The sequence below is a fragment of the Phocoena sinus genome, chromosome 17 (assembly GCF_008692025.1).
Source record: "Phocoena sinus isolate mPhoSin1 chromosome 17, mPhoSin1.pri, whole genome shotgun sequence".
NCBI classification, from domain to species: Eukaryota; Metazoa; Chordata; class Mammalia; order Artiodactyla; family Phocoenidae; genus Phocoena; species Phocoena sinus.
Genome location: NC_045779.1, coordinates 58,994,967 through 59,018,459, shown reverse-complemented (window position 1 = coordinate 59,018,459; position 23,493 = coordinate 58,994,967). Strand labels below are relative to the sequence as shown.

The 23,493-nt window shown below is 41.1% G+C and overlaps 1 protein-coding gene across 2 annotated transcripts in view; it reads left to right on the top strand.

Moving 5' to 3' along the window:
• The window catches only part of SAMD12 (sterile alpha motif domain containing 12), a 460,979-nt gene that overhangs the window by 394,950 nt on the left and 42,536 nt on the right, over window positions 1-23,493 (top strand). Inside the window, exon 5 of one of the 2 annotated variants that reach the window (XM_032610391.1) lies at window positions 10,426-10,577. The exons of the other annotated variant lie outside the window; for it this stretch is intronic. Within the exon in view, the coding sequence (XP_032466282.1) occupies window positions 10,426-10,448 (23 nt within the window). The 3' untranslated portion in view covers window positions 10,449-10,577. Of the gene's footprint in view, window positions 1-10,425; window positions 10,578-23,493 lie in introns of those variants that run through there. 2 annotated transcript variants of the gene reach the window in all.

Genomic DNA, 23,493 nt, shown 5'->3' with positions numbered 1-23,493 from the left:
GTGTCCCCTGCAAGCTTGTTAGAAATGCAAATTTACATGGTACAGATGAACCGGTTTGCAAGGCAGACACACATGTAGAGAACAAACGTACAGACACCAAAGGGGGAAAGCGGTGGAGCAGGGGGGAATGAATTGGGAGATTGGGATTGACATATATACACTAATGTGTATAAAATAGATAACTAATAAGAACCTACTGTATAAAAAAATAAAATTCAAAAAACAAACAAAATAAAGTAAAATGTTTAATGTTAATTTCACCTCAATAAAAAACATTATAAAGCATTCTGAAAAAAAAAAAAAAAGAAATGCAAATTTACAAACCCACTCCAGACCTACTGAATCAGATTCTTTCCATTGGAAAGAATGGAGCTCCAAAGCTGGGCTTTACCATGCTCTCCAGGGAATTTCCAAACACAGCAAAGTTGGAGGAGCGTTCGTCTATACTCAGACACATCGTCAGGTGATTCTAATACAGTACGACAAGTACAATGAGACAGACGTGGAACTCTCCAAGCCTTGCAGCCCCCGAGGCAATGGGGAGCATCTTAGTAAACGCTCAGTGGAATAAATATTGCTTACCTTTTTGATTAATTGATGCATGAATCAGCCTATAGAAACTAAACAGTATTGGGATGATGGCCCCGGGGCTTTGAATGGGTTGGATGGCTTGCTTGGGTCTTGCCACTCCTGTCAGCCTCACTCTAAAACCCAGTATTTGGATCACTGCACTATATCATATCCAGGACTCTTGGTATTTTATTTCATGAAGTGAACAAAACTATAAAGCAAATTTCCCCCGCAGTCTGCACACTTTTCTCTGTCTGAAGGACAGATAACTACTATTTAAGTCCTGGGGAAAAGATGTAGGTGTGCCCACGTATTTGTGCCAAGCTGGCTTCGTGAGAATCACCGAGCCACTTGTTAAACACAGAGATTTCTAGACCTCCCCCGGACACTCTGAATCAGTGGAAGTGGAGAGAGGCTAGGCAAAATAAAAACTTTAAACTCCTTGAGATGAGTCTGGTGCAGTCAGTTTTGAGAACCTCAGACCGAAATGGCCAAGTTCTTAAAACTCTGGAATCCAGAGACTGAACCCACAGGAACCAGAGTCGATTTCTGAGAGGTTTTTGAGCCTCATGGTGTAAACTGTAGACTAGCGGTTTTATTTGTAGTAGAACAGGAAGGGGACGAATACAGTATCCGTGGGTGGTTTTTTTTTTCCCTAGGGCTGAGGAAAGGAGAGGGGCAGCTTGCACACAAGTGCATTCTTTCTGTCTCTCAGTGTGTGTGTGTGTGTGTGTATGTGTCCAGTTTCACTCATCTCACGAACCCACAAATCCCCTAGAGAGAGGCAGCCACCCAAGCCGATCAGGACAGCAAAACGAGCTCCAGAAAGACTCCACTTATAGTGTCAGAAGCCCATTGCATTCTAATTGAAACAATAAAATACAGGGCCGAGAGGGTGGGAGATGGAGGCCAAAGCCTTCCTACCCAACCTGGTTATAAATGATTGCCTGAAAATCTTCCCATGGGGCCTTGGGACCTCCTGTGTCTTCTTAGCACTTGTGGAATCAACAGGCCCCTGACATGTCATAACCAGATTGAGGGTCACAGCCTGGCCTGAAGGCTGCAGCCTGTCTAAGGTCCTTCATCTCCCCGAGCCTGACTTGCTTCACCTGTAGAGTGAGGCCACGGGATCTACGTCCTTGGGTTGCTGCAAAATGGACAGGCTCTGAGCGTGATGCTCAGCTCACAGCACTTGGGAGCTTATTGTTACGGCCATTGTGGTCTATAGACTGAGTTAGTTGTTTATGCGGAGAAACGGAACCAATAGGAGATATTGGTCTGCAATAGGAGATGTATCTATAGGTCTATCTATAGGTCTGTCTATCTAAGGAGAGATGATAGATAGATAGATAGATAGATAATTATAAGGAATGACTCACACAGTTTTGGAGGCTGAGAAGGCCAAAGATCTGTAGTCAGCAATCTGGAGACCCAGGAGAGCTATAGTATAGTTTATAGTATAAATTCCAGTTGAAGTCCAAGTCCGAGTCCAAAGGCAGGAGAAGACTGATGTCCCAACTCAAAGACAGGCATAGAGAGTGAATTCTCCCTTACTCAGCCTTTATTCTACTCAGGCCTTCAACTGACTGGATGGGGCCCACCCACATTAGGGAGGACAGTCTGCTTTACTCAGTCTACTGATTCAAATGTTCATCTCATCCAGAAACACCCTCCCCGACACACCCAGAAGAGTGTTCAATCAACTGTCTGGCCACTCCACGGCCCAGTCACATTGACACATAAAATCAGCCATCACTGAGTCGTTGTGGTTTCCAGTTTACTAGGGGTTATGAGACGTTACAGACTAGTTTGTATGTGTCATCTGTTTTATTGCCTTTAACCCAAGTCCTCTGCCACCCTGATACCCATCTTGCCTGAGATTCTGACTTCCATCTTCATGCAGTCAGGGGTAGCGTTGAGTTCTTAGTCACATTCAAAGCATCACCCACCCCCACCCCCTGCCCCCGCCAGACTGTCAAGAGGGCCGGTAGTGGCAGAAATGAAACCAGTGCAACTGAGAACACTGTGACTTCTCCCACCAAAGGGCTGGTTAGCAGAGTTGAGTTTTATCGCCACATAAATCCTCCTTTGTCCTTCGTTTGTCTCCTAACTTCTTCCATACATACTGATTAATTAATCGAGCATACCTGTTTAAATCATCCCATCTTGATTCGTATAATGGTATGCCTGTGAGGGTTCTAAAAGTTAGAAATGATTTAGTATTAGAGGTTTTGATTACATTGAATATAAAATCAAAATGAGCAAATGATGAAGAGAAGAGGGGAGTGAGGTTTGAAATTAGCCTTATTTCCTGTACACGCAAGAGGCACACTTAAGTTGGTCTTTATCTTGGCCTATTTTGGGAGTGATATATTTGGCTCACAACCAGGAATGGAAGATAAGCAAGGACCTCTACCCTCTAAACCAACCTCAGCATTATTGACATTTGAGCTGGTGAATTCTTTGAAGTGCGGGTCCGTCCTATGCATTCCAGGATGTTTAGCAGGGTCCCTGGCCTCTACCCACTAGGTGCCAGTAGTAGTACCCCCGAGCTGTGACAACCAGAAATGTCTCCTGACATTGCCAGATGGGGGCAAAATTGCACCCAGTTGAGAACCACTGCTCTAGACATAGAACAGCTTTTAGACTGTTAGATAGAAATGTACTAGCTTTCTCTAGGTCAAACTTCTTACTTAGGGCACTTTGTATATAGGTTCACGTCTGATGAGCATTCTTTTATACAAACACAGCTACTTGCTTTGTCTGCCACATTCCTGTTGGAGTTTAGGAACTTGCTTTCCTAACACATGTTTCGTATTGAGTCAGGAAAGCACTCTGGTGAGGACAGATCTGTGTTCCAGTCTCAGCTCTGGGCATTCCAGCAGGATGGCTGTGACAATTTAATGAACTTAGCCTCATGTTTTCCAGGTGTGTTATGAGGATAATGCAATTGAGGCCTCAAAGATGGCAGTCAGGACTGTGAGTGAGTGCCTGTAGAACCTTAGTTGGCCATCGTAGCTGCTCAATAAATGTTAGTTCTGCTTCTCATTGACTGTTATGTGGAGGTGACTGTGGGTCTCACTCCTTTGGAATGTGCATCTCACCCCTGCTATGAATTGTCACAGTGCGTTCAGGCCTACCCTGAAGTCCTCAACCACAAGTCATGTGAAAGACACTTTCAGACAGAAGATATGGCCCTTCTGTTGGAATGGAAGACACTAAACAACCCTCTTAAGAGATGAGGTCTTCTTTCTTCTCTTAACCCCTGAGGGGCGGGGCTGCCTTCACACACTATCTTTTCTTCTTTCCCAAACACACCCTTGCGACTGGAGTGAGGGGAGGTGGCACTGGACACGCTCAGTCCCAGGTCTGTTCTTGAATCCTCTACCAAGCTGGCCTTTGCCTCCCGGGCCAGCTTCTTCCTGCCTTTGAAGGGTCTGGTGTGAACTCTTCTTATCACGGAACTGTCTGTTGGCGTCTACACTAATCTGGGTGAGAGTGGAAGCCAGCGTGCCTTGGCTGTGGCCTTGGCAGGCAAGAGGAGTGTTATCCATCACTGGAGGGGGCAAAGGCTTGGCCTCGGGACTGTGTTGTTTCTGCTTCCTGGCCCCAGCTGTGGCATTAGTACATTGACCTCTTTGTATCACTAGTTTCTCTAGGGAATTTTGGGACGTTTGGGCAGTAATAAAAATAAGAAGCCATCACTTAGCAGGTATTGACTATCAGCCAGACACCGTGCAAAGTGTTTTTTCTATGAGCCTATTTCATCATTACAGCAACCAAGTGAGGTGGGGATTATTATTGCCATTTTAAAGGTGAAGATGTTGAGGTCTGAAGAAATTCATGTTTTCAACAACATGTAGCTGGTAAGTGGTGAGCCTCGGATATCAACCAAGTCCCCCTGATTCCAGAACCCACAGTCTTTAATCACTGGACCCTAATGTTGCCCTACTCATCCTGGACCCTGATGCTGTTAGACTAAAGAGGTGATTGGTTCCCAGAATGCCTAAACTAGTAATGTTGAAAAAAGATTTGAGAAAGAGCTTGTTTCTTTTTTTTTTTTTTACTGTTAGCTGCAAATCCATACATGGCCAGTTCCAGGATGCACATGTCCCTTGAGTAGTCCTTAGATGCAGAGAAAGAAACAGGAGCAGTCCTCTCTCTATACGCAGACCTGACTACAGGATTAAATCTCAACTAAAATTGGGTCTTAAATTAAGCCCTGAAAAAGAGAAAAATCTCTCCTTCTTCAGCATCACTGCTTTCTTCATTATTTCATAACTATTTACTAAGCACTTTGCATTAGGAAGACATACAGCGATAAGACATGGTACCACCCTCAAAAAATTTGGGAGGAGAGATGGATACATTAAAATAAAGTGTTCATGGTGGGTTTGGTGGTAAACATTTATGATGCCTTGCTGGCATCCAAGGGTAAGCTGTCAGCTGTTTCGAGAGAGAGAGAAGGCTTCATAAAGAATGTGATGCTTGAAGTAATCTTGAAAAACAGAGGAGTAGGTGTTCACTAGTGTTCCAGGATGTACAAAGAAGGCATCCTAGGCAGGAGGAAAGGTTGAGCAAAGACTGCAAATAACCTAGTACATATGAGAAGGTAGAGGGAGTCTGGGATGGTGAAGCCCAGAGGATGGAACCCAAAAATTGTGCCATCTCAAAGATCACACTTTTCCCTCTTTAAAGGGCCAGAGCCATCTACCATTTACAACAAACCCATGACCAACATAATACCTAACAGTGAACACCTGAAAGACTTCCTGCTAAATTCAGCAGCAAGAAAAGAATGCCCACTCTCGCCACTTCTATTTAACATAATGTTGGAAATCATAGGCACAGCAGTCAGACAAGAAAGAAAGAAAGAAGGAAGGAAGGAAAGGAAGAAGGGAGGAAGGAAAGAAGGAAAGAAAGAAAAGGCATCCAGATTGTAAGGGAAGAGGTTAAACTCTCACTATTTGCAGATGACTTGATACTCTAAACAGAGAACCCTAAAGTCTCCACACAAAAACTATTAGAACTAATAAATGATTTCAGCAAGGTATTGGGATACTAGATTAATATACAAAAATGCTGCATTTCTATACACTAATAATGAAATACCAGAGAAAGTAAAAACTAATCCCATTTAAAATCACATCAAAAAGAATAAAATACCTAGGAATAAACTTAACCAAGGAGGCAAAAGACCTATATGGTGAAAACTATAAAATATTGATGAAGGAAATCATAGGCGATACAAAGAAGAAGAAAGATATCCATGCTCTTGGATTAGAAGAATTAATATTGTTAAAATGGCCATACTACCCAAAGGAATCTATAAATTTAATGCAAATTCTATCAAAACACCCCATTTTTCACAGAACTAGAACAAATAATCCTAAAATTTATATGGAACCACAAAAGACCTAGAATTGCTAAAGCAATCCTGACAAAAAAGAACAAAGCTGGAAGTATAACCCTTTCAGGCTTCAGTATACAGGCTTGTTGTATACTACAGAGCTACAGTGATCAAAGCAGCATGGCATTGACACAAAAACATAGATCAACAGAACAGAATAGAGAGCCCAGAAATAAACCCATGCTCATACAGTCAATTAATCTTCAACAGAGGAGGCAAGAATATACAATAGAGAAAAGAGAGTCTCTTTAACAAGTGGTGTTAGGAAAGCTGGACAGCTACGTGTAAAAAAATGAAATTAGAACATTCCCTCACACCATATACAAAAATAAACTCAAACTAAGTTAAAGACCTAAATGTAAGACATGACACCATAAAACTCCTAGAAGAGGACATAGGTGAAAGATTCTTTGACATAAATCGTAGCAATATTTTCTTAGATCAGTCTCCCAAGGCAAAAGAAATAAAAGCAGAAGTAAACAAATGGGAGCTTGTCAAACTTAAAAGCTTTTGCACAGCAAAGGAAACCATCAACGAAACCAAAAGACAATCTACGGAATGGCAGAAAATATTTGCAAATGATGCAACCAACAGGGGTTAATATCCAAAATATACAAACAGCTCATACAACTCAATATCAAAAAAAACAATCAAAAAATGGATAGAAGGACTAAATAAACATTTCTCTAAAGAATTCATACAGATGGCCAACAGGCACATGAAAAGATGCTCAACATTGCTAATTATTGGAGAAATGCAAAACTACAATGAAGTATCACATTTGTCAGAATGGCTATCATCAAAATATCTATAAATACTAAATGCTGGAGAGGGTGTGGAGAAAAGGGAACCCTCTTACACTGTGGGTGGAAATGTAAATTGGTGCAGCCACTATGGGAAAGAACATGGAGGTTCCTTTAAAAAAAATTAAAAGAGGTCTACCATATGATCCAGCAATCCCACTCCTGGGTACATATATATCCAGAAAAAAAGAAAACTCTAATTCAAAAAGATACATACACCCCAATGTTCATAGCAGCACTATTTATAATAGCCAAGACTTGGAAGCAACCCAAGTACCCGTCAACAGACAGTTGGTTTAAGAAGATGTGGTATATATGTACAATGTAATATTACTCAGCCATAAAAAAGAATGAAATATTGCCATTTGCAGCAACATGGATGGACCCAGAGAATATAATGTTTAGTGAAATAAGACAAAGACAAATACTATATGATATCACTTATATGTGAAATCTAAGAAATAATACAAATGAGTGTATATACAAAACAAACAGATTCACAGACGTAGGAAACAAATTTATGGTTACTGGAGGGGAGAGAAGTGGGGGGAAGGGACAAGTCAGGAGTATGGAATTAACAGATACAAACTACTGTACACAAAATAAGGAAGCAATGAGGATTTACTATATAGAGCCAGGGTATTATACTCAATATTTTGTAGTAACCTATAATGGAATATAATCTGTAAAAAAAAAAAAAACGGAATCACTATGCTGTACACCTGAAATTAACACAGTATTGTAAATCAACTAGACCTCAATTCTAAAAACAAAACAAAACTATAAAGAGCCACAGCCATCTAATACCAACCGCCATTTTACATTTGACCTCATGTAGCTTTTACATACCTGAAGGTTTGATTCCTGTTACACATAACAAAAATCTCTAACCGAGCGATAATGGCAGAGCCATCGCTGTACACGTGACAAAAAGACAGTGGTCCAAGCCTTATACTAGGCACATCCCTGCACATACAACCTGAGTAAACAGGGGCCTCTTGTTCCCACATAAAGCCCAACTCAACCTGGTGACGCATTCAAAGGAAACATAAATAACTGCAAAAGCATCGAGGAGCAATGAATACTGATTCCGTGGAAAGATGGGTCAAGGTAGTATTATGCCATCCGCACTCTTCTCTTTGGCCATCCCTCTTCCTAAGGGCCCAACACATGTGGCAGCCATCACCCCAAATCTCCTATGTCACTCTACAAACCCCCAGGTTGTCTCTCTGTGGCCTCTACTCCTGTGTGTATTCAAGTCTTGTAGGAGTATCTCTGTTCTTTCTAATATCTCCATCTTTCTAATACAAATTAATTTAGCCACCAGTTTTTTTCCCTGCCCACTAGAGCCCTTTGTTGTGCTGATTGGGCTTGTGGATAACCACGGAATCCTAGTTAGAAGATAGGAGAATGGGAAATACTCTGAATACTTGATATATTTATCCCTGTTACTTCTATATGTCACTAGAATGGGACAGACCTAGGTCTGAGTACAGATTTGACCTTCACTAGCAGTGTGACCTTGGGCAAATAATACTCCTGGGCCTCAATTTCCTCATCCACAAAATGGGGATATTCTACCTATCCCAAGAACCATACTGGGGAGCCACAGGTGAAAGATCTTTAAGGTCTAATAGGCTCAGCTCATGTCCATGGCTATAAATCTTACTGTATGCTAAAGTTAGACACATCTGCTTTCCATCAGCCTTAGAGGCTTATGTGGAAGACATGGTTATTTGGAGAAATAGCAGCTGTGATAAACCTAGTTATCAACTCCTGACTCAGGATCCAAAGTAGAGTAATTAATTTGTGTTTACTCTTTATTATCATTATTCACTTTTCAATTTTACTTTTTAAATTTAGGTTATTCTTAATAATTCTTTTCACACATTTTCCAGAGCTGATTTTAGCAAAGTCTGGGTAATAGTATACGGTATCAGATTCCTAGAAATCTGTTATTCCAGCTGTACTTCGCTTTTACAGGTCGGCTTGGATAAAAGATTTTTACTTGTGTCAGTTTCTAAGCCCCTTTAATAATACTGGACTGTTACTTCTTAATGAAATTATAAATATTTATTTTCTTAGTAGTATTAGTGAATGAAAATAACTGTGGATGCTTTAGTTAGTCAATGTTTATGGGTCAAAGCTGCACCCTGTGACCCTAACTTTTGTTGTTCTTGTGTAAAACATTATGACAACCATAATAAAAATCCTAAAGCCTTCACCTTTCCCTTACATTTCTTTTCTATACATATGTGTAAGTTTTGTATTGTAGTATATCATAACTGTTCACCATGTTGCTACATAATCATCACAATTATTACTTTAATGGCCATGTAATCATCCATCTTGTTAATGCACCATAATTTACTTAACCTAAGTTCTCAACACTAGGAAACTGGTTGTCTTCTAATTTTTCCACTAAGATAAATAACCTCTGGGTTGCATATTTGTGCATATAGCTTCTTTCATTTTTTTAGAATATTTCTTTAGGATGCACTCCAAGAATGGGAACACTGAGTCAATGAATGTGAATTTTTAATAGTTTTTAAATAAACAGACATTATTTTTCCAGTTTACAATGCTATCAGCAATATATTAGTATTCTACTTTCATTACAACCTTATCAGTAGTATATATTATTGTATATTGAATGCACTTAAATAGCACCTTACTTTTGTTTTTGTATTATCTCAAAAATAGTAAGTTTAATGAAACATTTGCTTATAAATTGTGCATTCTCTCGTGTTTTAAAAAGCCAGTTTTAAAACCTAGGTAATTTTTTTGATTTTGTTTTTTAACATCAAGAACTCTTGCTTGCTCTCCATTGCCCAATAGTTAGTTCTGTGTATTAAATAAAGCTCATCTTGATAATCTTTCTGAGCAAAATATTCAATTGTGCTCTTTTATTAACTAATTAATGAGGACCTGTGTATAAGGATCTGTAGGGAATACTGAGATAAAATAAAAGGAAATTAGAAAATAAAGTTGGAAAAATTAGACAAATATATCTGTACCAGTATTCCCAAGGTCAGAAGCAGGGTTGCCATTCAAGTAGTTCAATCTGCTCAGATTTTAATGACTTTCTCTACTTAGTCGCTAACCTGCTCAGCCAACCTGACTTTTCAACTAGCAAACTCAGGACCTCCACCCATACTGCTTCCAATATGTTTTTCTACGTTTTATCCTGGGAAAGCTTCTTAATGAAGAATGAAACCACCCACTATACCCTCACCCCAAAATGATTCCACACCATTCCCAGTCTGATCTTGTTCCAGATCAAGTAAATGCACAAAACCCCATAATGTATGACATGGTTTCCCAAACCACAGCCCCGTCATAGGGCTGAATGCGAGTTCCAGGGATCCAGTTTTCCCCTTCCTTTCGTGCAACTTCTCCTATCCCTGTGATGGATATCTTCCACGCTCTGCAAAAAAAAAAAAAAAAAAAAAAAAGGAAGGACTTTCCAAGAATACAAGCCACCATAAGTTCATCTTGAAGTTGAGTCACCGTTACCTCCAATAGCGCCTTCTCTTTGACCTAAGGATGTTAAGGTTTGTTTGAATCGGATTATTGCTACATACCAGTATATGGAAATATACAGAAATAGCTCATCATGTTTTCTTCTTTTTCCTCTTGCAGCCTCAACTGAGGGTTCTCCATAAACGCGGTTAGCCTTCCAAGCTGCTGTCCTGCCAGCCGATATGAACGTGGCCTGTTCCTCACAGAAAGACTAACTCATGGCACTGCCAGAAGATATCCTTGGAGCATTGACAGATTAACCAGATTAACTGAAAAACCACCCATTCAGTCAAGATCATGGTCTTCGGAAAATCTTAGTTTGCTATGGATTTTTAAATGAGGTGCATAATATACAGTGCCAACTTGCTCCAAGTGGCCATTGGCAGACCATTAGCTGGAAAACTGCTTCCAGTTTTCATCACTGTGCATAACTCAAGCTCCCTTTGGGGAGCTGTCTGTGCCCTTCACTAGAAGTCCCGTTTTAGCATGGCAACTACTGGATTATTTTATTATGTGTGCAGACAGCATGATGTGTTAGAAAAAAAGTTACAGCAGTTCTGCAATCTCAGTGGAAGTGTTCACAGTATTATGCCCGGGTAGGAATGTAAACATGTCTCGATTGTGTTAGTTATGACACCTAAAGGTATTCTGTCCAACTCTTAAGCACTTTACATGAGAACCCCCTATACCGAAACGAATCAGCACGTTCCGTACATGTGAGAAAACAAGTCTTTTCTTCTTTCTTATAAATCTTGTCCTATTCCTGGCTCAGACTGTCCCGAGACGAGGCTCCATTCCTAGCATATACTCTGTCGTTTGTGGTAGACTGGTAAATATGGCCACAGTACTGTTAGACTTAACCTCTTGACACTTTACTGAACAACTGGATTTCTTACAGCAGCAAAGGGAAGTAAAGGTGGGCCTGGGGAATGGTGATCATTTAGCTCTAGTTTCCTCTTACCTGGGCACAACTTACCACGAGCACACACACTCAAGCACAGGAGGCTTCTATTTGGCCAATGTATGTAATCTCTCATTCTATAGAACAGTTCTTTCCAAAAAACCAAAATGGGGGTGTGGCCCTATTTTAATCTTAGCATAGGTGCATTGATGGTAAAGACAGCAGAACGCAGTTTCCCAGGGTGTGGTCCGCCTTTAACACTTTGGAAACCTCTGTAGGTCAAGTTCTGATCACAATTCTTTGAAGAGAAAAAAACAGCAAGTGACCCCCTGCATGTCTAGAGAAGCAAGGAGTTCCAACCCCACACTAGGTTTCTTCCTCAGAAGAGAACCTACTAGTCCTTTTTAATCCTTTCTGGGATTATACCCATAACTAATTTTTTTGTACTATGTTTTACAGCAAAGCACAGTCCTGGGAAACCAGTCAACCCAGTTATTGCTTGTCTTTAGGAATTAGAGAAATGTCCATATTGATTGACCCTACATCATGCTTTAGCATTATTTTTTTCCTGAAAATGTAAAGTTGACTGAATCGGAAACTCAGCCAAGTATGTTCTGTGTGCCCACAGTCCCAGCCTAAGACCGGCAGACATTGGAGACTTTTCTTTAAATACATGTAACAACCCTGGGAGCCTGCCAGCCCAAGCAAGCTTGGCATTTTAGGGGGTCACCAGACACACACTCATTGTCTGTTCTCCCCACATCTTGCCTCCCCTGGGGGTATCAGGAAGTGCACAGCCCATTAGAAAACTACCCCACCTGAGATTTGGAAACTTGACAGGGAAGGAAAGAGAGATCCCAATGTGATCCGGGTGCGTCACCCAGCAGGATGACTCACCACAAGCCTATGGGCTGTAGTGCCAAAGAAGGGGACTTCCAAGAGGGAACTCAGAGAAGCTCCAGTCGCCACCAAATCTGGCTCTCCGACGGGTCGGCATAGGCACCATCAGGCCCCCAGCAGACCGTAATTCTTTACAAATCCAGAATTAGGAAGTCAAACCCTGGCTGCCAACACCCCTGGACACCTCAGTCTCCACTGCCCATCTCCTGAGGTTCAATTCCAATTCCAGAGCTCCCTCCAATCTTTCATTTCTTCTCTTCTTTATTCAGCAAGTGTTTATTGAGCATCTGCTATGTGCCAAGCATTGAGCTGGGGCAACAACAGTGTACAGGGTAGACTCTCCCTGCCCTTATGATATCTCCTCCTCCCAAGCGCTATCCCCATCTCACCTTTTCCACAATGAAAACTGAATTCAGACAGTATTCATCCCCTGCCAGAGCAACGTGGGGAAATGGACATGCACAGTTCCCTTGCCTGAGGAAGTGGACAGCAGAGAAAGAGGTAGTGGACAGCGTCAGGCCATGTATTTTCACCCATCACGTACAGCCAACCCTCCCAGCGCCCAGATTTAGCTGGTGGGAGCTACCCAAAGCAACTTACAGTTGCTTGATATCCACCCTGGTCACCTATATTCCCATCCTTTATGCAGAAACAGCAGTTCCTCGCCATGCTGGATTCTCTGAAGCCCCAATCCTATAACTAGTCCCAGGGACACAAAATGGGGCCTGATGAATTCGAAAGAACTACTGCCAGGTGCTGAGATATTATCTGGGAATGAGTTCGTTTAGCCAGGGACATTCTGAGAACAACTGTTAACACCCTTGGAAAACTGGACATACTTTGTGGTGCAGATAGATGTTCATGAAATGGTGGTGGTTCATCCTTACTGACTCTGGCTTTTGCAAGATATGTTACAAACCATTAAATAAGTAGAGTTTCCTAGCTTTTTTTTTTTTTCTTTGAGTCAAAAGTGTGCTGGACAATTATTTAAAGATGACGGGTAAAGAAGGAGATAGGAAAGGGCAAAGATGGAGACAATGAAAGAGCCCCATTGAAGATGGCTTCTCTAAAAATGCCTTAATTCCTGGCACGTACCACATATTTGCATATGAACTACTGTTTTCCAAACTGTCGACCTCTGTTTGAAATCATCTGGGGGCATAGTTTTGGAAACGTGGTGGCATAAAATCTGAGCAGTCGTGAGCTAAACCAGCAAAATAGAGAAACAATTTCCTTCACAGCCTTGGGATTTTTTGTTCTGTGTTGACCCACAATGACCCATGGTTATTTCCTGCTGTGCTGAACCTTCTTGCCAAGATGTGTGTAGGACATTTTACTCCCAGAACCTCAGAGATGGCTGTGGTGAGTTTTGTTTAGTAGGAAGCAGGAGATGGGGAGGTAAAGGATAAATGCTTTGATGTCTAAGGGCTGTAAACTGTTGATGCATTTATTTTTCCTTTTGCTTGAAACTGTGCTGAATCTTTTTATTAGAAGGCTGGGCCCCTCGCTTGCACAGGAAAGGCAGTCTTGGGAAGGAACAGAAACGAATAATTATTAGACTCTCTTGGTTGCCAAGGGGATAAGTTTGTTCCAGCTCCAGAAGTGAATTTAAATACTCAGAGCATCGGTGGTTCTGCTAGGGTAAAAATCAAATCACTTGAGTAGTTTTAAGACATACCTAGGGGGACGGAGACCCTATCAGCTTTCTTGTGGGTAATGGCGTCTTCAATTCCCTACTCAGGCTCTGTGAGGTGTGTGACCGCAGCGTCGATTCCACCTCCCATTTATGGGGAAATAACCCGGGTCCCCTCCAGGGTCACTTCTCAGTTGCCCAGAGGCTAATAGTCCTTCATTCTGAGGGAATTCTGCCTCATTTTTAAACTTCAAGGGGAAAAGGAGTTATCAACCTGATGTGAGAATATAAACGGAGGATTAAAACCTCTAATGGATGTACCCCCTTGTTACTTGCAAATTCTTTCTTTGTCTGCAAATGTCACACAATTGATTTTGGATAGGAACAATAGAAGTCTCACGAAGAAAAGTTTTCAAGACCCCCTTAGCACTTTCGTTTTCCCAAAACCTCCTCTTCCAGTGCATTAGCAGCTTTATTCTTTGTGACATTTTTCCTCTATGTTCTGTAGAGTAATTTTGTTACTTGACAACTAGACCTAAAGCTGCCGTAGTCTCTTTTTAAAAACCTAACCTTTGAAAATGACATCAGTTCCTTTCTGCCTTAAAGGCTGTTTTTATTGACCTCTCCCACAACCCCTTCCACTTTACTTTCTTGCGTTGTTTTGTATTCTTTTTTCTTTTAACCTCTTTCTTCTTTTCACATAGCTCCTTGTGTAGATTTCAAGTATTCTATAAAGAAGTCAAACAGCGAAACATAGTCATCACCTTTTTTCCCCAGGACTGACTGAGAATTCCTTCTTAAGTTTGATCTTGGTGAAAGCTTGGTGCCCAGACAACACTGGGACAGGGATTCTCATCTCCAGGGGGTGGCCGGTCAGTGCCACTAATCAAAACAAGGGGCATGAGATCGGGATGGAGGACAGCCCAGGAGATGCAGCCGCTCAGGGCACAGCTGGGGACTCGGTTTCAAAGACAAGTGGGTCCTGCCCCTTGGTCTCCTTAGATGTACATCTAATCCTGTAGCCAGAGAACTATCTTATGAATTCTGCTCTATCAGTGTGGATGATTCCTGGCTCCACAGCACAGCTTCAAGGTCAGGGAGCTGTGTTTCCATTATTTTGCTCTGGTGACCTAACTCTAGTAAGGAGACAGGGAGCCTTCTTTTGAAGGCGAACCACCTGTGGGAAGCTTGAGGAAAAATTAGCCAAGTGCCCAGGGAGGTTACACCAGCCCTCAAAAAGAACAAAGTAGAGCCTTCCCTGGAGATTCTCATTTGGGAGGATGGCTAGGAGGATGGTATCCTGGTTTTCTTCTGCCTATCATCTTGGCCCTGCAGGGAAAATTCTGGGAAAGTGGGGCAAGCACTACGATCTAACATTTTTAGAGTGAAAATCGGCCCGTGACAAATATAGAGGAGAAGTGCCTTTGAGTATGGGGCTAGTTTTAGACCTCCTGGTCGGCAGCACTGACTGAGAAATTACTTCCACAGCACAGCAGAAAAGGGGTATAGAAGGCCTTGTAAATCTGAAGCTTCCATTCCACGTAGGGCTGTCTTCAAACCTTGCAGAGCTCCCAGTATTCTTACTTCAGAGCCTCCTTCCGCAATTGTATCAAGCACTCAAAGGCACCAACAACATACACCTCATAAAATTTCAAGGGAACCGTATGACTTGCATTGAATTGCAGGTGACTGCCTGACATTGTTACAGATACTTGAACATTAATTCTGATTATACAATATCCTTTTCATATTTGGGAGCCAATGGTTCAGGGGCTTCATTGCTTGTTTTGCTGTTGTTGTTTTCCAAACCTCAGACGTTTACAGAGCCTTAGAAAGGCTCTTCAACCCAGGCCTTTTTGCCTGAAGTGCAGTGATAGAAACAGCCGTCTGACGTAAACAAGGAGACTTAAATTAAGCCAACATAGGAGATACTAACACCTGAAATCGTTAAGGCACTGAAGACCCTGCTGGTTGTCTTCTGCATTGTTTATAGCCTTTTAAATTTCAATCATCTGGATCAAAGGAAATAAACAGGCTGCTTTCACGTGGCCCTGGCATATCAGCACACACGCAGCTACTACACGTGGAATTCTAAGCTGGGCTGACGTGCCAGAGCACACAGACCTGTTTTGTGTGGTCATATCTATTCACCACCACCGACCCCCATTTTCTCTGAAAATGTACTCAAATGCTTTACTCCAAGAAAATTCTAAAACGAGACTCTTAATATTTAGATCATTACTTCTCTCAGGCTGGGGGAACTGATTTTGTGACATAACCTTGAAGAAAAATCACTGGCCATTAAACGCCTTGGTGGTTGCCCCTGTTCCATTCCACAGGCTGACGCTGGTCTTCTCCCATCTCCCCAGAGGTCAGCCTGGCCTCCCTCTCAAATAGCACAAACATCATAAAGACACCCTTTGAAGCTCTGAATAGACTCCCTATTCAAGCATAATTCCAGTAATGTGATTTGAATTGAGTACCACCTTGGTCCTTGATGATATGATTCCCTAGATCAATTCTAATTCTTTATATGTATTTTCAGTATGTTTTTGTTAACACAGTCAACTACATTTATGTGTTTGCATTGGGAGCTACCCGCTAACTCTGTTGCGGCTTTTGACAATGCCTATACCTAGTTCCTGTTTGAGGCATTTGAGAGGAGACCAGAAATGTTTCCCTGCATACCAGCTGCAGAGGTTTTGAAGTACATAATCAGGTTCACTTTCACATCAAAAGGCCCCTGTTTATAGGTGGAAAATTTAAAGAGAAATGGGGGGGGGCAGGGGGAGTCATTCATATTTGAACACTGGAACCGTTGTCTTTTTCATTATAATTCCACTCTCACCTCACATCACCCTTCTCTTTCTAGAAGCAGTAGCCTCTTCAGTGAGTGCGGACCCCCACTTGGGGTAGTCAGGATTCCACTTGCTGAAATTCACTCAAAGGAAACTGGAAGCCTCTCTGGGGCTCTGAATGATTCCTCCACCACTACATTTCCTTCACCAGTAGAAAAATGCTATCCTTACAAGGCCATGTTTGAGGAGACCTCTGTTTAGCTAGTGAACGTTCACATTACAGAGAGCTGAATAATGCCAGGTTCTTGACTTTGCCCTGTAAGTGTCAGTTGTGATTGGCATAGACATTCACAGTCTGCTGAAAAGCCAAACCAGCACAAATGTTTTGAAACGAATTCCACTAAAACTCTCGTGTCACTACATCATACTTGCTGTAGGTCCAGTTAATCCGACTATTTAATATCATTAGGCACCAAATTAAATAGTTGTACACAAAATTTTAGAAAATATCAGTATCGTAACACAATTATGTATTAGCAGTCAAAAGTACCTGAGAAGAAAATATTGATCTGTTGTGGTTTCTGTACTTGAGTTATTCGTAGGGCTCTGTGGAGACCGGCACTGCTTTGATAAAGGGGAAGATGTTTTGAATTCAAGAATACTTGAACTCAAGAGAAATTGCCCATCTCTCTGGGCCTCTGCTCATATGTTTGGGATGCCACCTGTTCCGTCTTAGCAGACAGGGTTGTTTGGAGGCCAGAACGAGCTAAGCGGAGAAGCTGTCCTGTACCACCAATATCTGCATATTCACCATAGTGAGCAGGGATATGGGCTTTTATCAGTGAGTCCTTCCCCTTATTTTATGCCTTTCCCTATAGCTATTATTACTGAAAGTTCATTCTGGGATTTTAAAAAGTAAAATGATAAAGTATCAATCAACCTTTTGTGGGGGGTACAAAATTACTTTATTTGAAGGAATGATGCTAAGGAAGGAACTTAAGTAGCTGTTTTTGTACAACTTATAGAAAAGGTGAAGGTAACTCAAACACTTTGTATGTACACACAATACCTGGGGGCTGGTCTGACGAGCCCATGGCTAGGGTGTCCATTTATCTCCACCTTCCAAAGGTTTAGAGCAGTGTGACCAATCTGAGAGAGAGAGGTTTGGGCTGGGCTTAGTGCAGGTGAAGATTGCCAATCCCCGGGTTGAAGAAGACCAATGAAGTTGACAAATTAAGGGCCACAGGAAGCAGAGAGCCACATTGAACTTCTTTATGAGCTTCTGTACATTGGTCTTTGTGCTAGAAAGAAAGAGGAAGAAAAATCACACAATGTGAACTGAATATATAACCAGTGCTCTTGATTGCATATGAGGGGAAAAAATCTGACCAAGAAAAAAAATGGTTCACTGTTTTACAAACACAAACATGGCTATAAAAGCACACTTCATAACACAAAAGCCTGTGTAGAGGGTAGACATTTTTTTTTTTTTTTTTTTTTTTTTATGCGTTACGCGGGCCTCTCACTGTTGTGGCCTCTCCCGTTGCGGAGGACAGGCTCCGGACGCGCAGGCTCAGCGGCCATGGCTCACGGGCCCAGCCGCTCCGCGGCATGTGGGATCCTCCCAGACCGGGGCACGAACCCGTGTCCCCTGCATCGGCAGGCGGACTCTCAACCACTGCGCCACCAGGGAAGCCCCAGAGGGTAGACATTTTTATAGCTTCCTTAAGTGAGTAGTTAAACCAGCAGTCTGAAATCTCTTAATCCCCTAATAGTGGTTAATTAAATAAGTATTTTCCTTATATATTGCCCACAACTGTGGGGTTTTTCTCTATGCACCCTAGAAAAATTCCCAAGACTAGACTTAAGGAGGACACAAGCTGGTTATGTAGTAAAATAAGGTGCCTTTTCTGTTGGATGTTCATTTTAGTTCCCTGTGTCCCCAGGGCATACAATGTTTAGAAACTTTTTTCTCTAAACATAAGAATTATTGCACACCACAATTTTGAACTACCAATTTCCATATCTTAAGCAGCTATCAACTTGCCAATTCCCTTTGGGTCTCCTTTACATTTTCTTTTAATGTTTCCTTGCCTTTTGGGTTGTGCTCAAAAAGACTTTCGGGGGAGGGGCATGTTTCTTTTTAAATTGATAGAAATGAAACTGTACAGATTTTTGCCCCCTTGTATCTGTGAGCATGATCTCTATCAGTCTTGAAAATCTGCTTTATTTTGTATATTTGACTATTTTGTATTCAGCATTACTTGATTCCTTACGTGCATGGCAATGTATTAAAATGCGGGATTTCTATTACCGTGTAAAAGTGTTTTGATTCTGATTTTCAACATATATCCTTGGGAAAAAATTACATTAAACTTTTCTATTTTCTTCAGCTCATCAGCTTGTCAGAAGAAAAAAGAAAGTTAACAGCATTTCACTTTCCCTGTGTTAGCTAATGATGCAATTCATGGTGGAAAATTGTCCTCAATTATGCTGTGTTTCCTGGGGAAATAATACATGTGGAATGAATTGGTGGCCTCTCTCCAGCTCCCAGCACACAGAATTCCCCCAACACCAAATCCCACCAGCATGATGGCTATTACCGTTGAGCACAGCTAGACAAAAGACACAGTTCTCTTCCTCCATAGATTTGGTAACACCCTGGAAAGAGATGGGATGACAGATCTTGGCCCGCCAATCTGCTCTCACCCTGAGAGAGTCTTAAGTGCTTATCATAGCATGATTGATGGAATTTCCCATCACCTCCATCTCCATCTCTCAGGTGATGACCAAGTGTCAGCTGTCTGTATTTTATCAGATGGGATGCTTTCAAGTAACACCTGCCCAAGGGATTCAGGATTAGAGAGCCGCTCTCTAGTTCAGCAAACATCTGGGTATACTCCACTCTCAACCACGTATCTGAAACACACCAACATTTTTTTCTCAAATTAAAAAAAAAAAAAATCCACTGAGTAATATCATGCACCAAATATAAACAGTAGACCATTTTTTCTGCTCTGAACTACCATTTTCACCCTTCCTTGTCTCAAGGAGACATCGTAATGAGTAGTTACAACCACTGTGACTTTGCTGAATATGATGAATTGCCTCAACTGGTAACAGAGAAATGCTTCCTTCCCGGAGAGGAAGAGGCACGTGTAAACTGCTTGAAAAAGAAGGGAAACACCCACTGCCCTTTTTTGTTACATGTTTACAGGGAATCTAGTTTTGGGGGATTTGGGGGGCTTTTTCGCCCAGAAAAGGTTTCCAAAAGCAAAACCTGCGAGAACCTTTTAGTCTAGTTTACTGACTCACTGTATAAACCTTCTAAATCTGTCTACACACCCTGTAACTCTAAAAGTACAATTTTCTCCCACTTTCTATTCATATAAGTTAAGAACATGGAAAATGGGGCAAGTTTCTTTGTCAATGAACCTCTTTAGAAGATATAAAACTAGAGCCCTATAAACCCCACATTCTCTTTGTCTTGACTTTTCTTGGATCATTTCTGGCTATTTTTTCTTTTTTTTGTCTCTTTTTCATCATTTCCTTCCTTTTCCTCTGTCATTTCTCTGCCTTTAACTTAGCACTCCCTTTCTGTGTGCTTCTCTTTATCTTTCTGTACCTTACCTTCCTCTGCCTCTATCTCATCTCCTCCTCTCTCCCTTTTCTCATTTGTCTCTTCCTTTTAACCTGTTTTACCCTTCTCCTTTCTTTTCCCTCTCTGTAGGGTAGGACCCTCATCTTTGTATTTGTATCATCATCTCTTGGTACATAATAGTTGCTCAACAAATGTTAGGTGAACCAAATTAAACTTGGTGCCTTGTTCTTCCCACCTTATTCCCCTTCTTCCTACTGAGCCTAGCAACTGCCAGGAACTCTTTGTTAAACAAATGAACTCATGTAATAAAGACTAAAGCCAGATGTGTTTTCAGAGGTGGGTGAAAGCTCTCGGTAGCAGGTTACCTAGGCAGCTTTAGGTAACCCAAGCCAGAAGTAGGTACAGAGAAAGCTTTCTTGCCATCTCAGTGCTTTGGGAACTCATACTTGCCTGGGTAAACGTGGTGGCCATATTTGCATCAAGGATAGTGATGTCATGAGAAGTTTACCATCGAAAGTATGTGTTGACCTAAGATGATTCAGAACTGTATAAAATCCCTCCATGGGACCTAGTAAATGTACTCTGCGGTGCTAGATCTTTTGTTCCAAAGAAAGCTGTCCACGGTTGAGGTTTCTTATGGTGATAATGAAATCATTAGGATTGTTAATACTTTCTCTTTCACATAAATCTATTTTTATGGCGTATAGATATATGTGCACTGTAAAATAGCTTTCCGTTACCTTTCATGATTTTGTACGTATATGGATAAAACCAACTAAGAGAATAAGATTTAATAAGGACAATCACGTGCTTCTGTTTTTGTAAGCAACTGGGGAGGTATAAAGTGGGAGTGCATAACGAGAACTGTGTATAGTTGTTTCACAAGTGAAGATGTCCGCCGTCTCCTGAGAAATGGAAAGCTTGATAGGTTCCTGTTTTTCTCTCATGTCTCTGTCCTTTTGTTAGTGTAACCCTAATATGATTAGGTCTCCCATTGCCCAATCTCTAGAGGAAAGTCCAAGAGGGGAATAAAAATATATACAAAAACATTTCCAGATTTTATTTTGCCCTTCATGAAACTTCCAAAGCAGAAAGTGTGACTGGGTGTGGGTATGTGTTATACAGAAAATATCTTAAAAGTCCTTCTTCCCATTTATGCCACCCTCACCATACGTCCAAAGACAACTGCTTCCCTTCCTTAGACCAAATCTTTCCCTTCTGCTCGCCAACCAAGAAATCTCCCAGCCACCAGACTCTTCTGGTTCTCGTCTCACATGACACCCTCTTTCCTTCCATTTCTATCCTTCTCTACTAAATTTCCATGTAATTTTCCCATTTTTGCTTTTCCAGCTTTGTTTTTCTAGGCCTATTGCCCTGATTCTACCTCACAAAAGCTAGTAAACTCTAGCTTTTCTTTAGTGAGCAAAGGAGGGGAAAGGATGTGAAAATACAATATTTTTTCTTAATAATTTTCCTTATTAATTTTCCTTAATAAGTCTTGCCCCAGAACTGTGGAATAGATGATCAAAAAGAATGAAGAGTAACATGGGTGATGTGGTTGCTTGTCACTGATGGCTCAAATTCTACCTCCAGAAAGTAAGCTGTATGGGGCTTGAAATCGTTTTTGTTTATTCATTGAGCAATCATTAGATGGATCTCGTGCTATTTGTTCTATGTACCAGGATCTGTGCATGGTATTGCGTTAAGTGTTGGTGACTTAGAGATGAAGGACATTTTCCCTCCCTTAAAGATCTTACATCCTAAGATACAGAAATAAGGAGCTCAGCAAAAAATAAGTGATAAGAGTCCCTTAGGAAAGTCTAAATATCTCTGGAAGGATAATACTTAAGCCTCACTCATTCTCCGATGCTGGATTCAGGAGAGATGCAAGAATGTTCCATGTCAAGTAAGCTCTGAAAACATGATATATTTACCCGACTCCTAGACACACATGATGCACGTTAGCGTATTAAAACTTCTGAAAAGGCTTGCAGGTTATAGTTATATATATTTATTCAGTACAGCATTTTCAAAATGCATTCAAACGTCAACTCTTTTCCCCCAGAGAATACTAACTAATGCCTCATAGAACAAGCACTTTTGGAAATGCTGTTCTCAATCAATCATTAGCTTGGTGATAATACGTTGTCTCAACCAGGTGAGTACAAAGTCCCTCAGGAAATAAGTGATGCAAAAGATGAGCCCCCTAGAAGGTGATAAAGGTCTAAGGGCCAGAAAATGGGCTGAAAACAAATTTGCTGATCTCTATTAATTAATTATGAAGCAACCACTACACAGTCAACCTATGAGGCTATCACATCCTAGGCCTGCCACTAGCCATGATGGGAGAGGGAGAAACAGTCATGTGAGTTTGACCAAGTCTCACATTATCTCTGGATTTTCATTTTCTGTTTTGAAATATTAAGGGTTTGGAATAGATGGGTTCCAACATGGCTTTGTAGCACAACATTTTAAGTCCAATTATAACTTTGTACCACCTTATCTCCAACTTCGCTTTTAAAAAAAACATGCACACATTAAAAAAATCTAGAAGCTTCACTCCACTGTACCTTATTTTCATTCTTAAGACTAAAGAAGACTTTCTATCTTACTTGTTTTTGTCTCACAAGTGTTACGGGAGATTTTCAAAGGAAACAAAAACTCGGACCACGATTTGAGCAATCACACAAGCACGTAGACCACAGTTGGTAACCTCAGTGACACGAACAGGTGTTGATTTTTATTGGTTAAGCCAGAAATCTTTTAAAAAATTATTCTTGGACACAATGGGAACTAGGGGAAAAAAGCAGTCATTCAAAGAATTTGAAAAAAACAAAAGTGGTATCAAACTTGACGCTTTTGGTATTCTTCCTTTGATGACATTCTGTTCAAAAGTTAAATTAGGGGAGTTAGAGGCTGAATCCAGAACTATCTTTTAAAGAAAGACTCATAAGATGTAAACTAAATCCCAGGAGATGATATTTCTGAAAGTGTGTTGGTGTGTACGTGTGCATGTGTACAGTGATAGAGATGAGGGTGGGAGGGAAAGAAGAAGAAACTGGACACGTTTCTAACAAAGCCCTGATTCCCCTTTTGGCCACCTTGACTTCCTCTCTCAACCTGGGCAAGACGGATGGATCCCTGCCCTTGTTTTCCCTTTGTATTTGTCTCCATGACATTCCAAAATCATTCCATGATGTATGAAACTAGAATAATATTTTTAAAGTTGTTTATATACTTTGTTTCATTTCATCAACAAAAATTGATATCATGAGAATCAGTCCTCGTGAGTATGTGATAATAAGTCTCTGAAATACAATTTAATTGATTGACTAGCAAAAGCAATAGCTCTAAT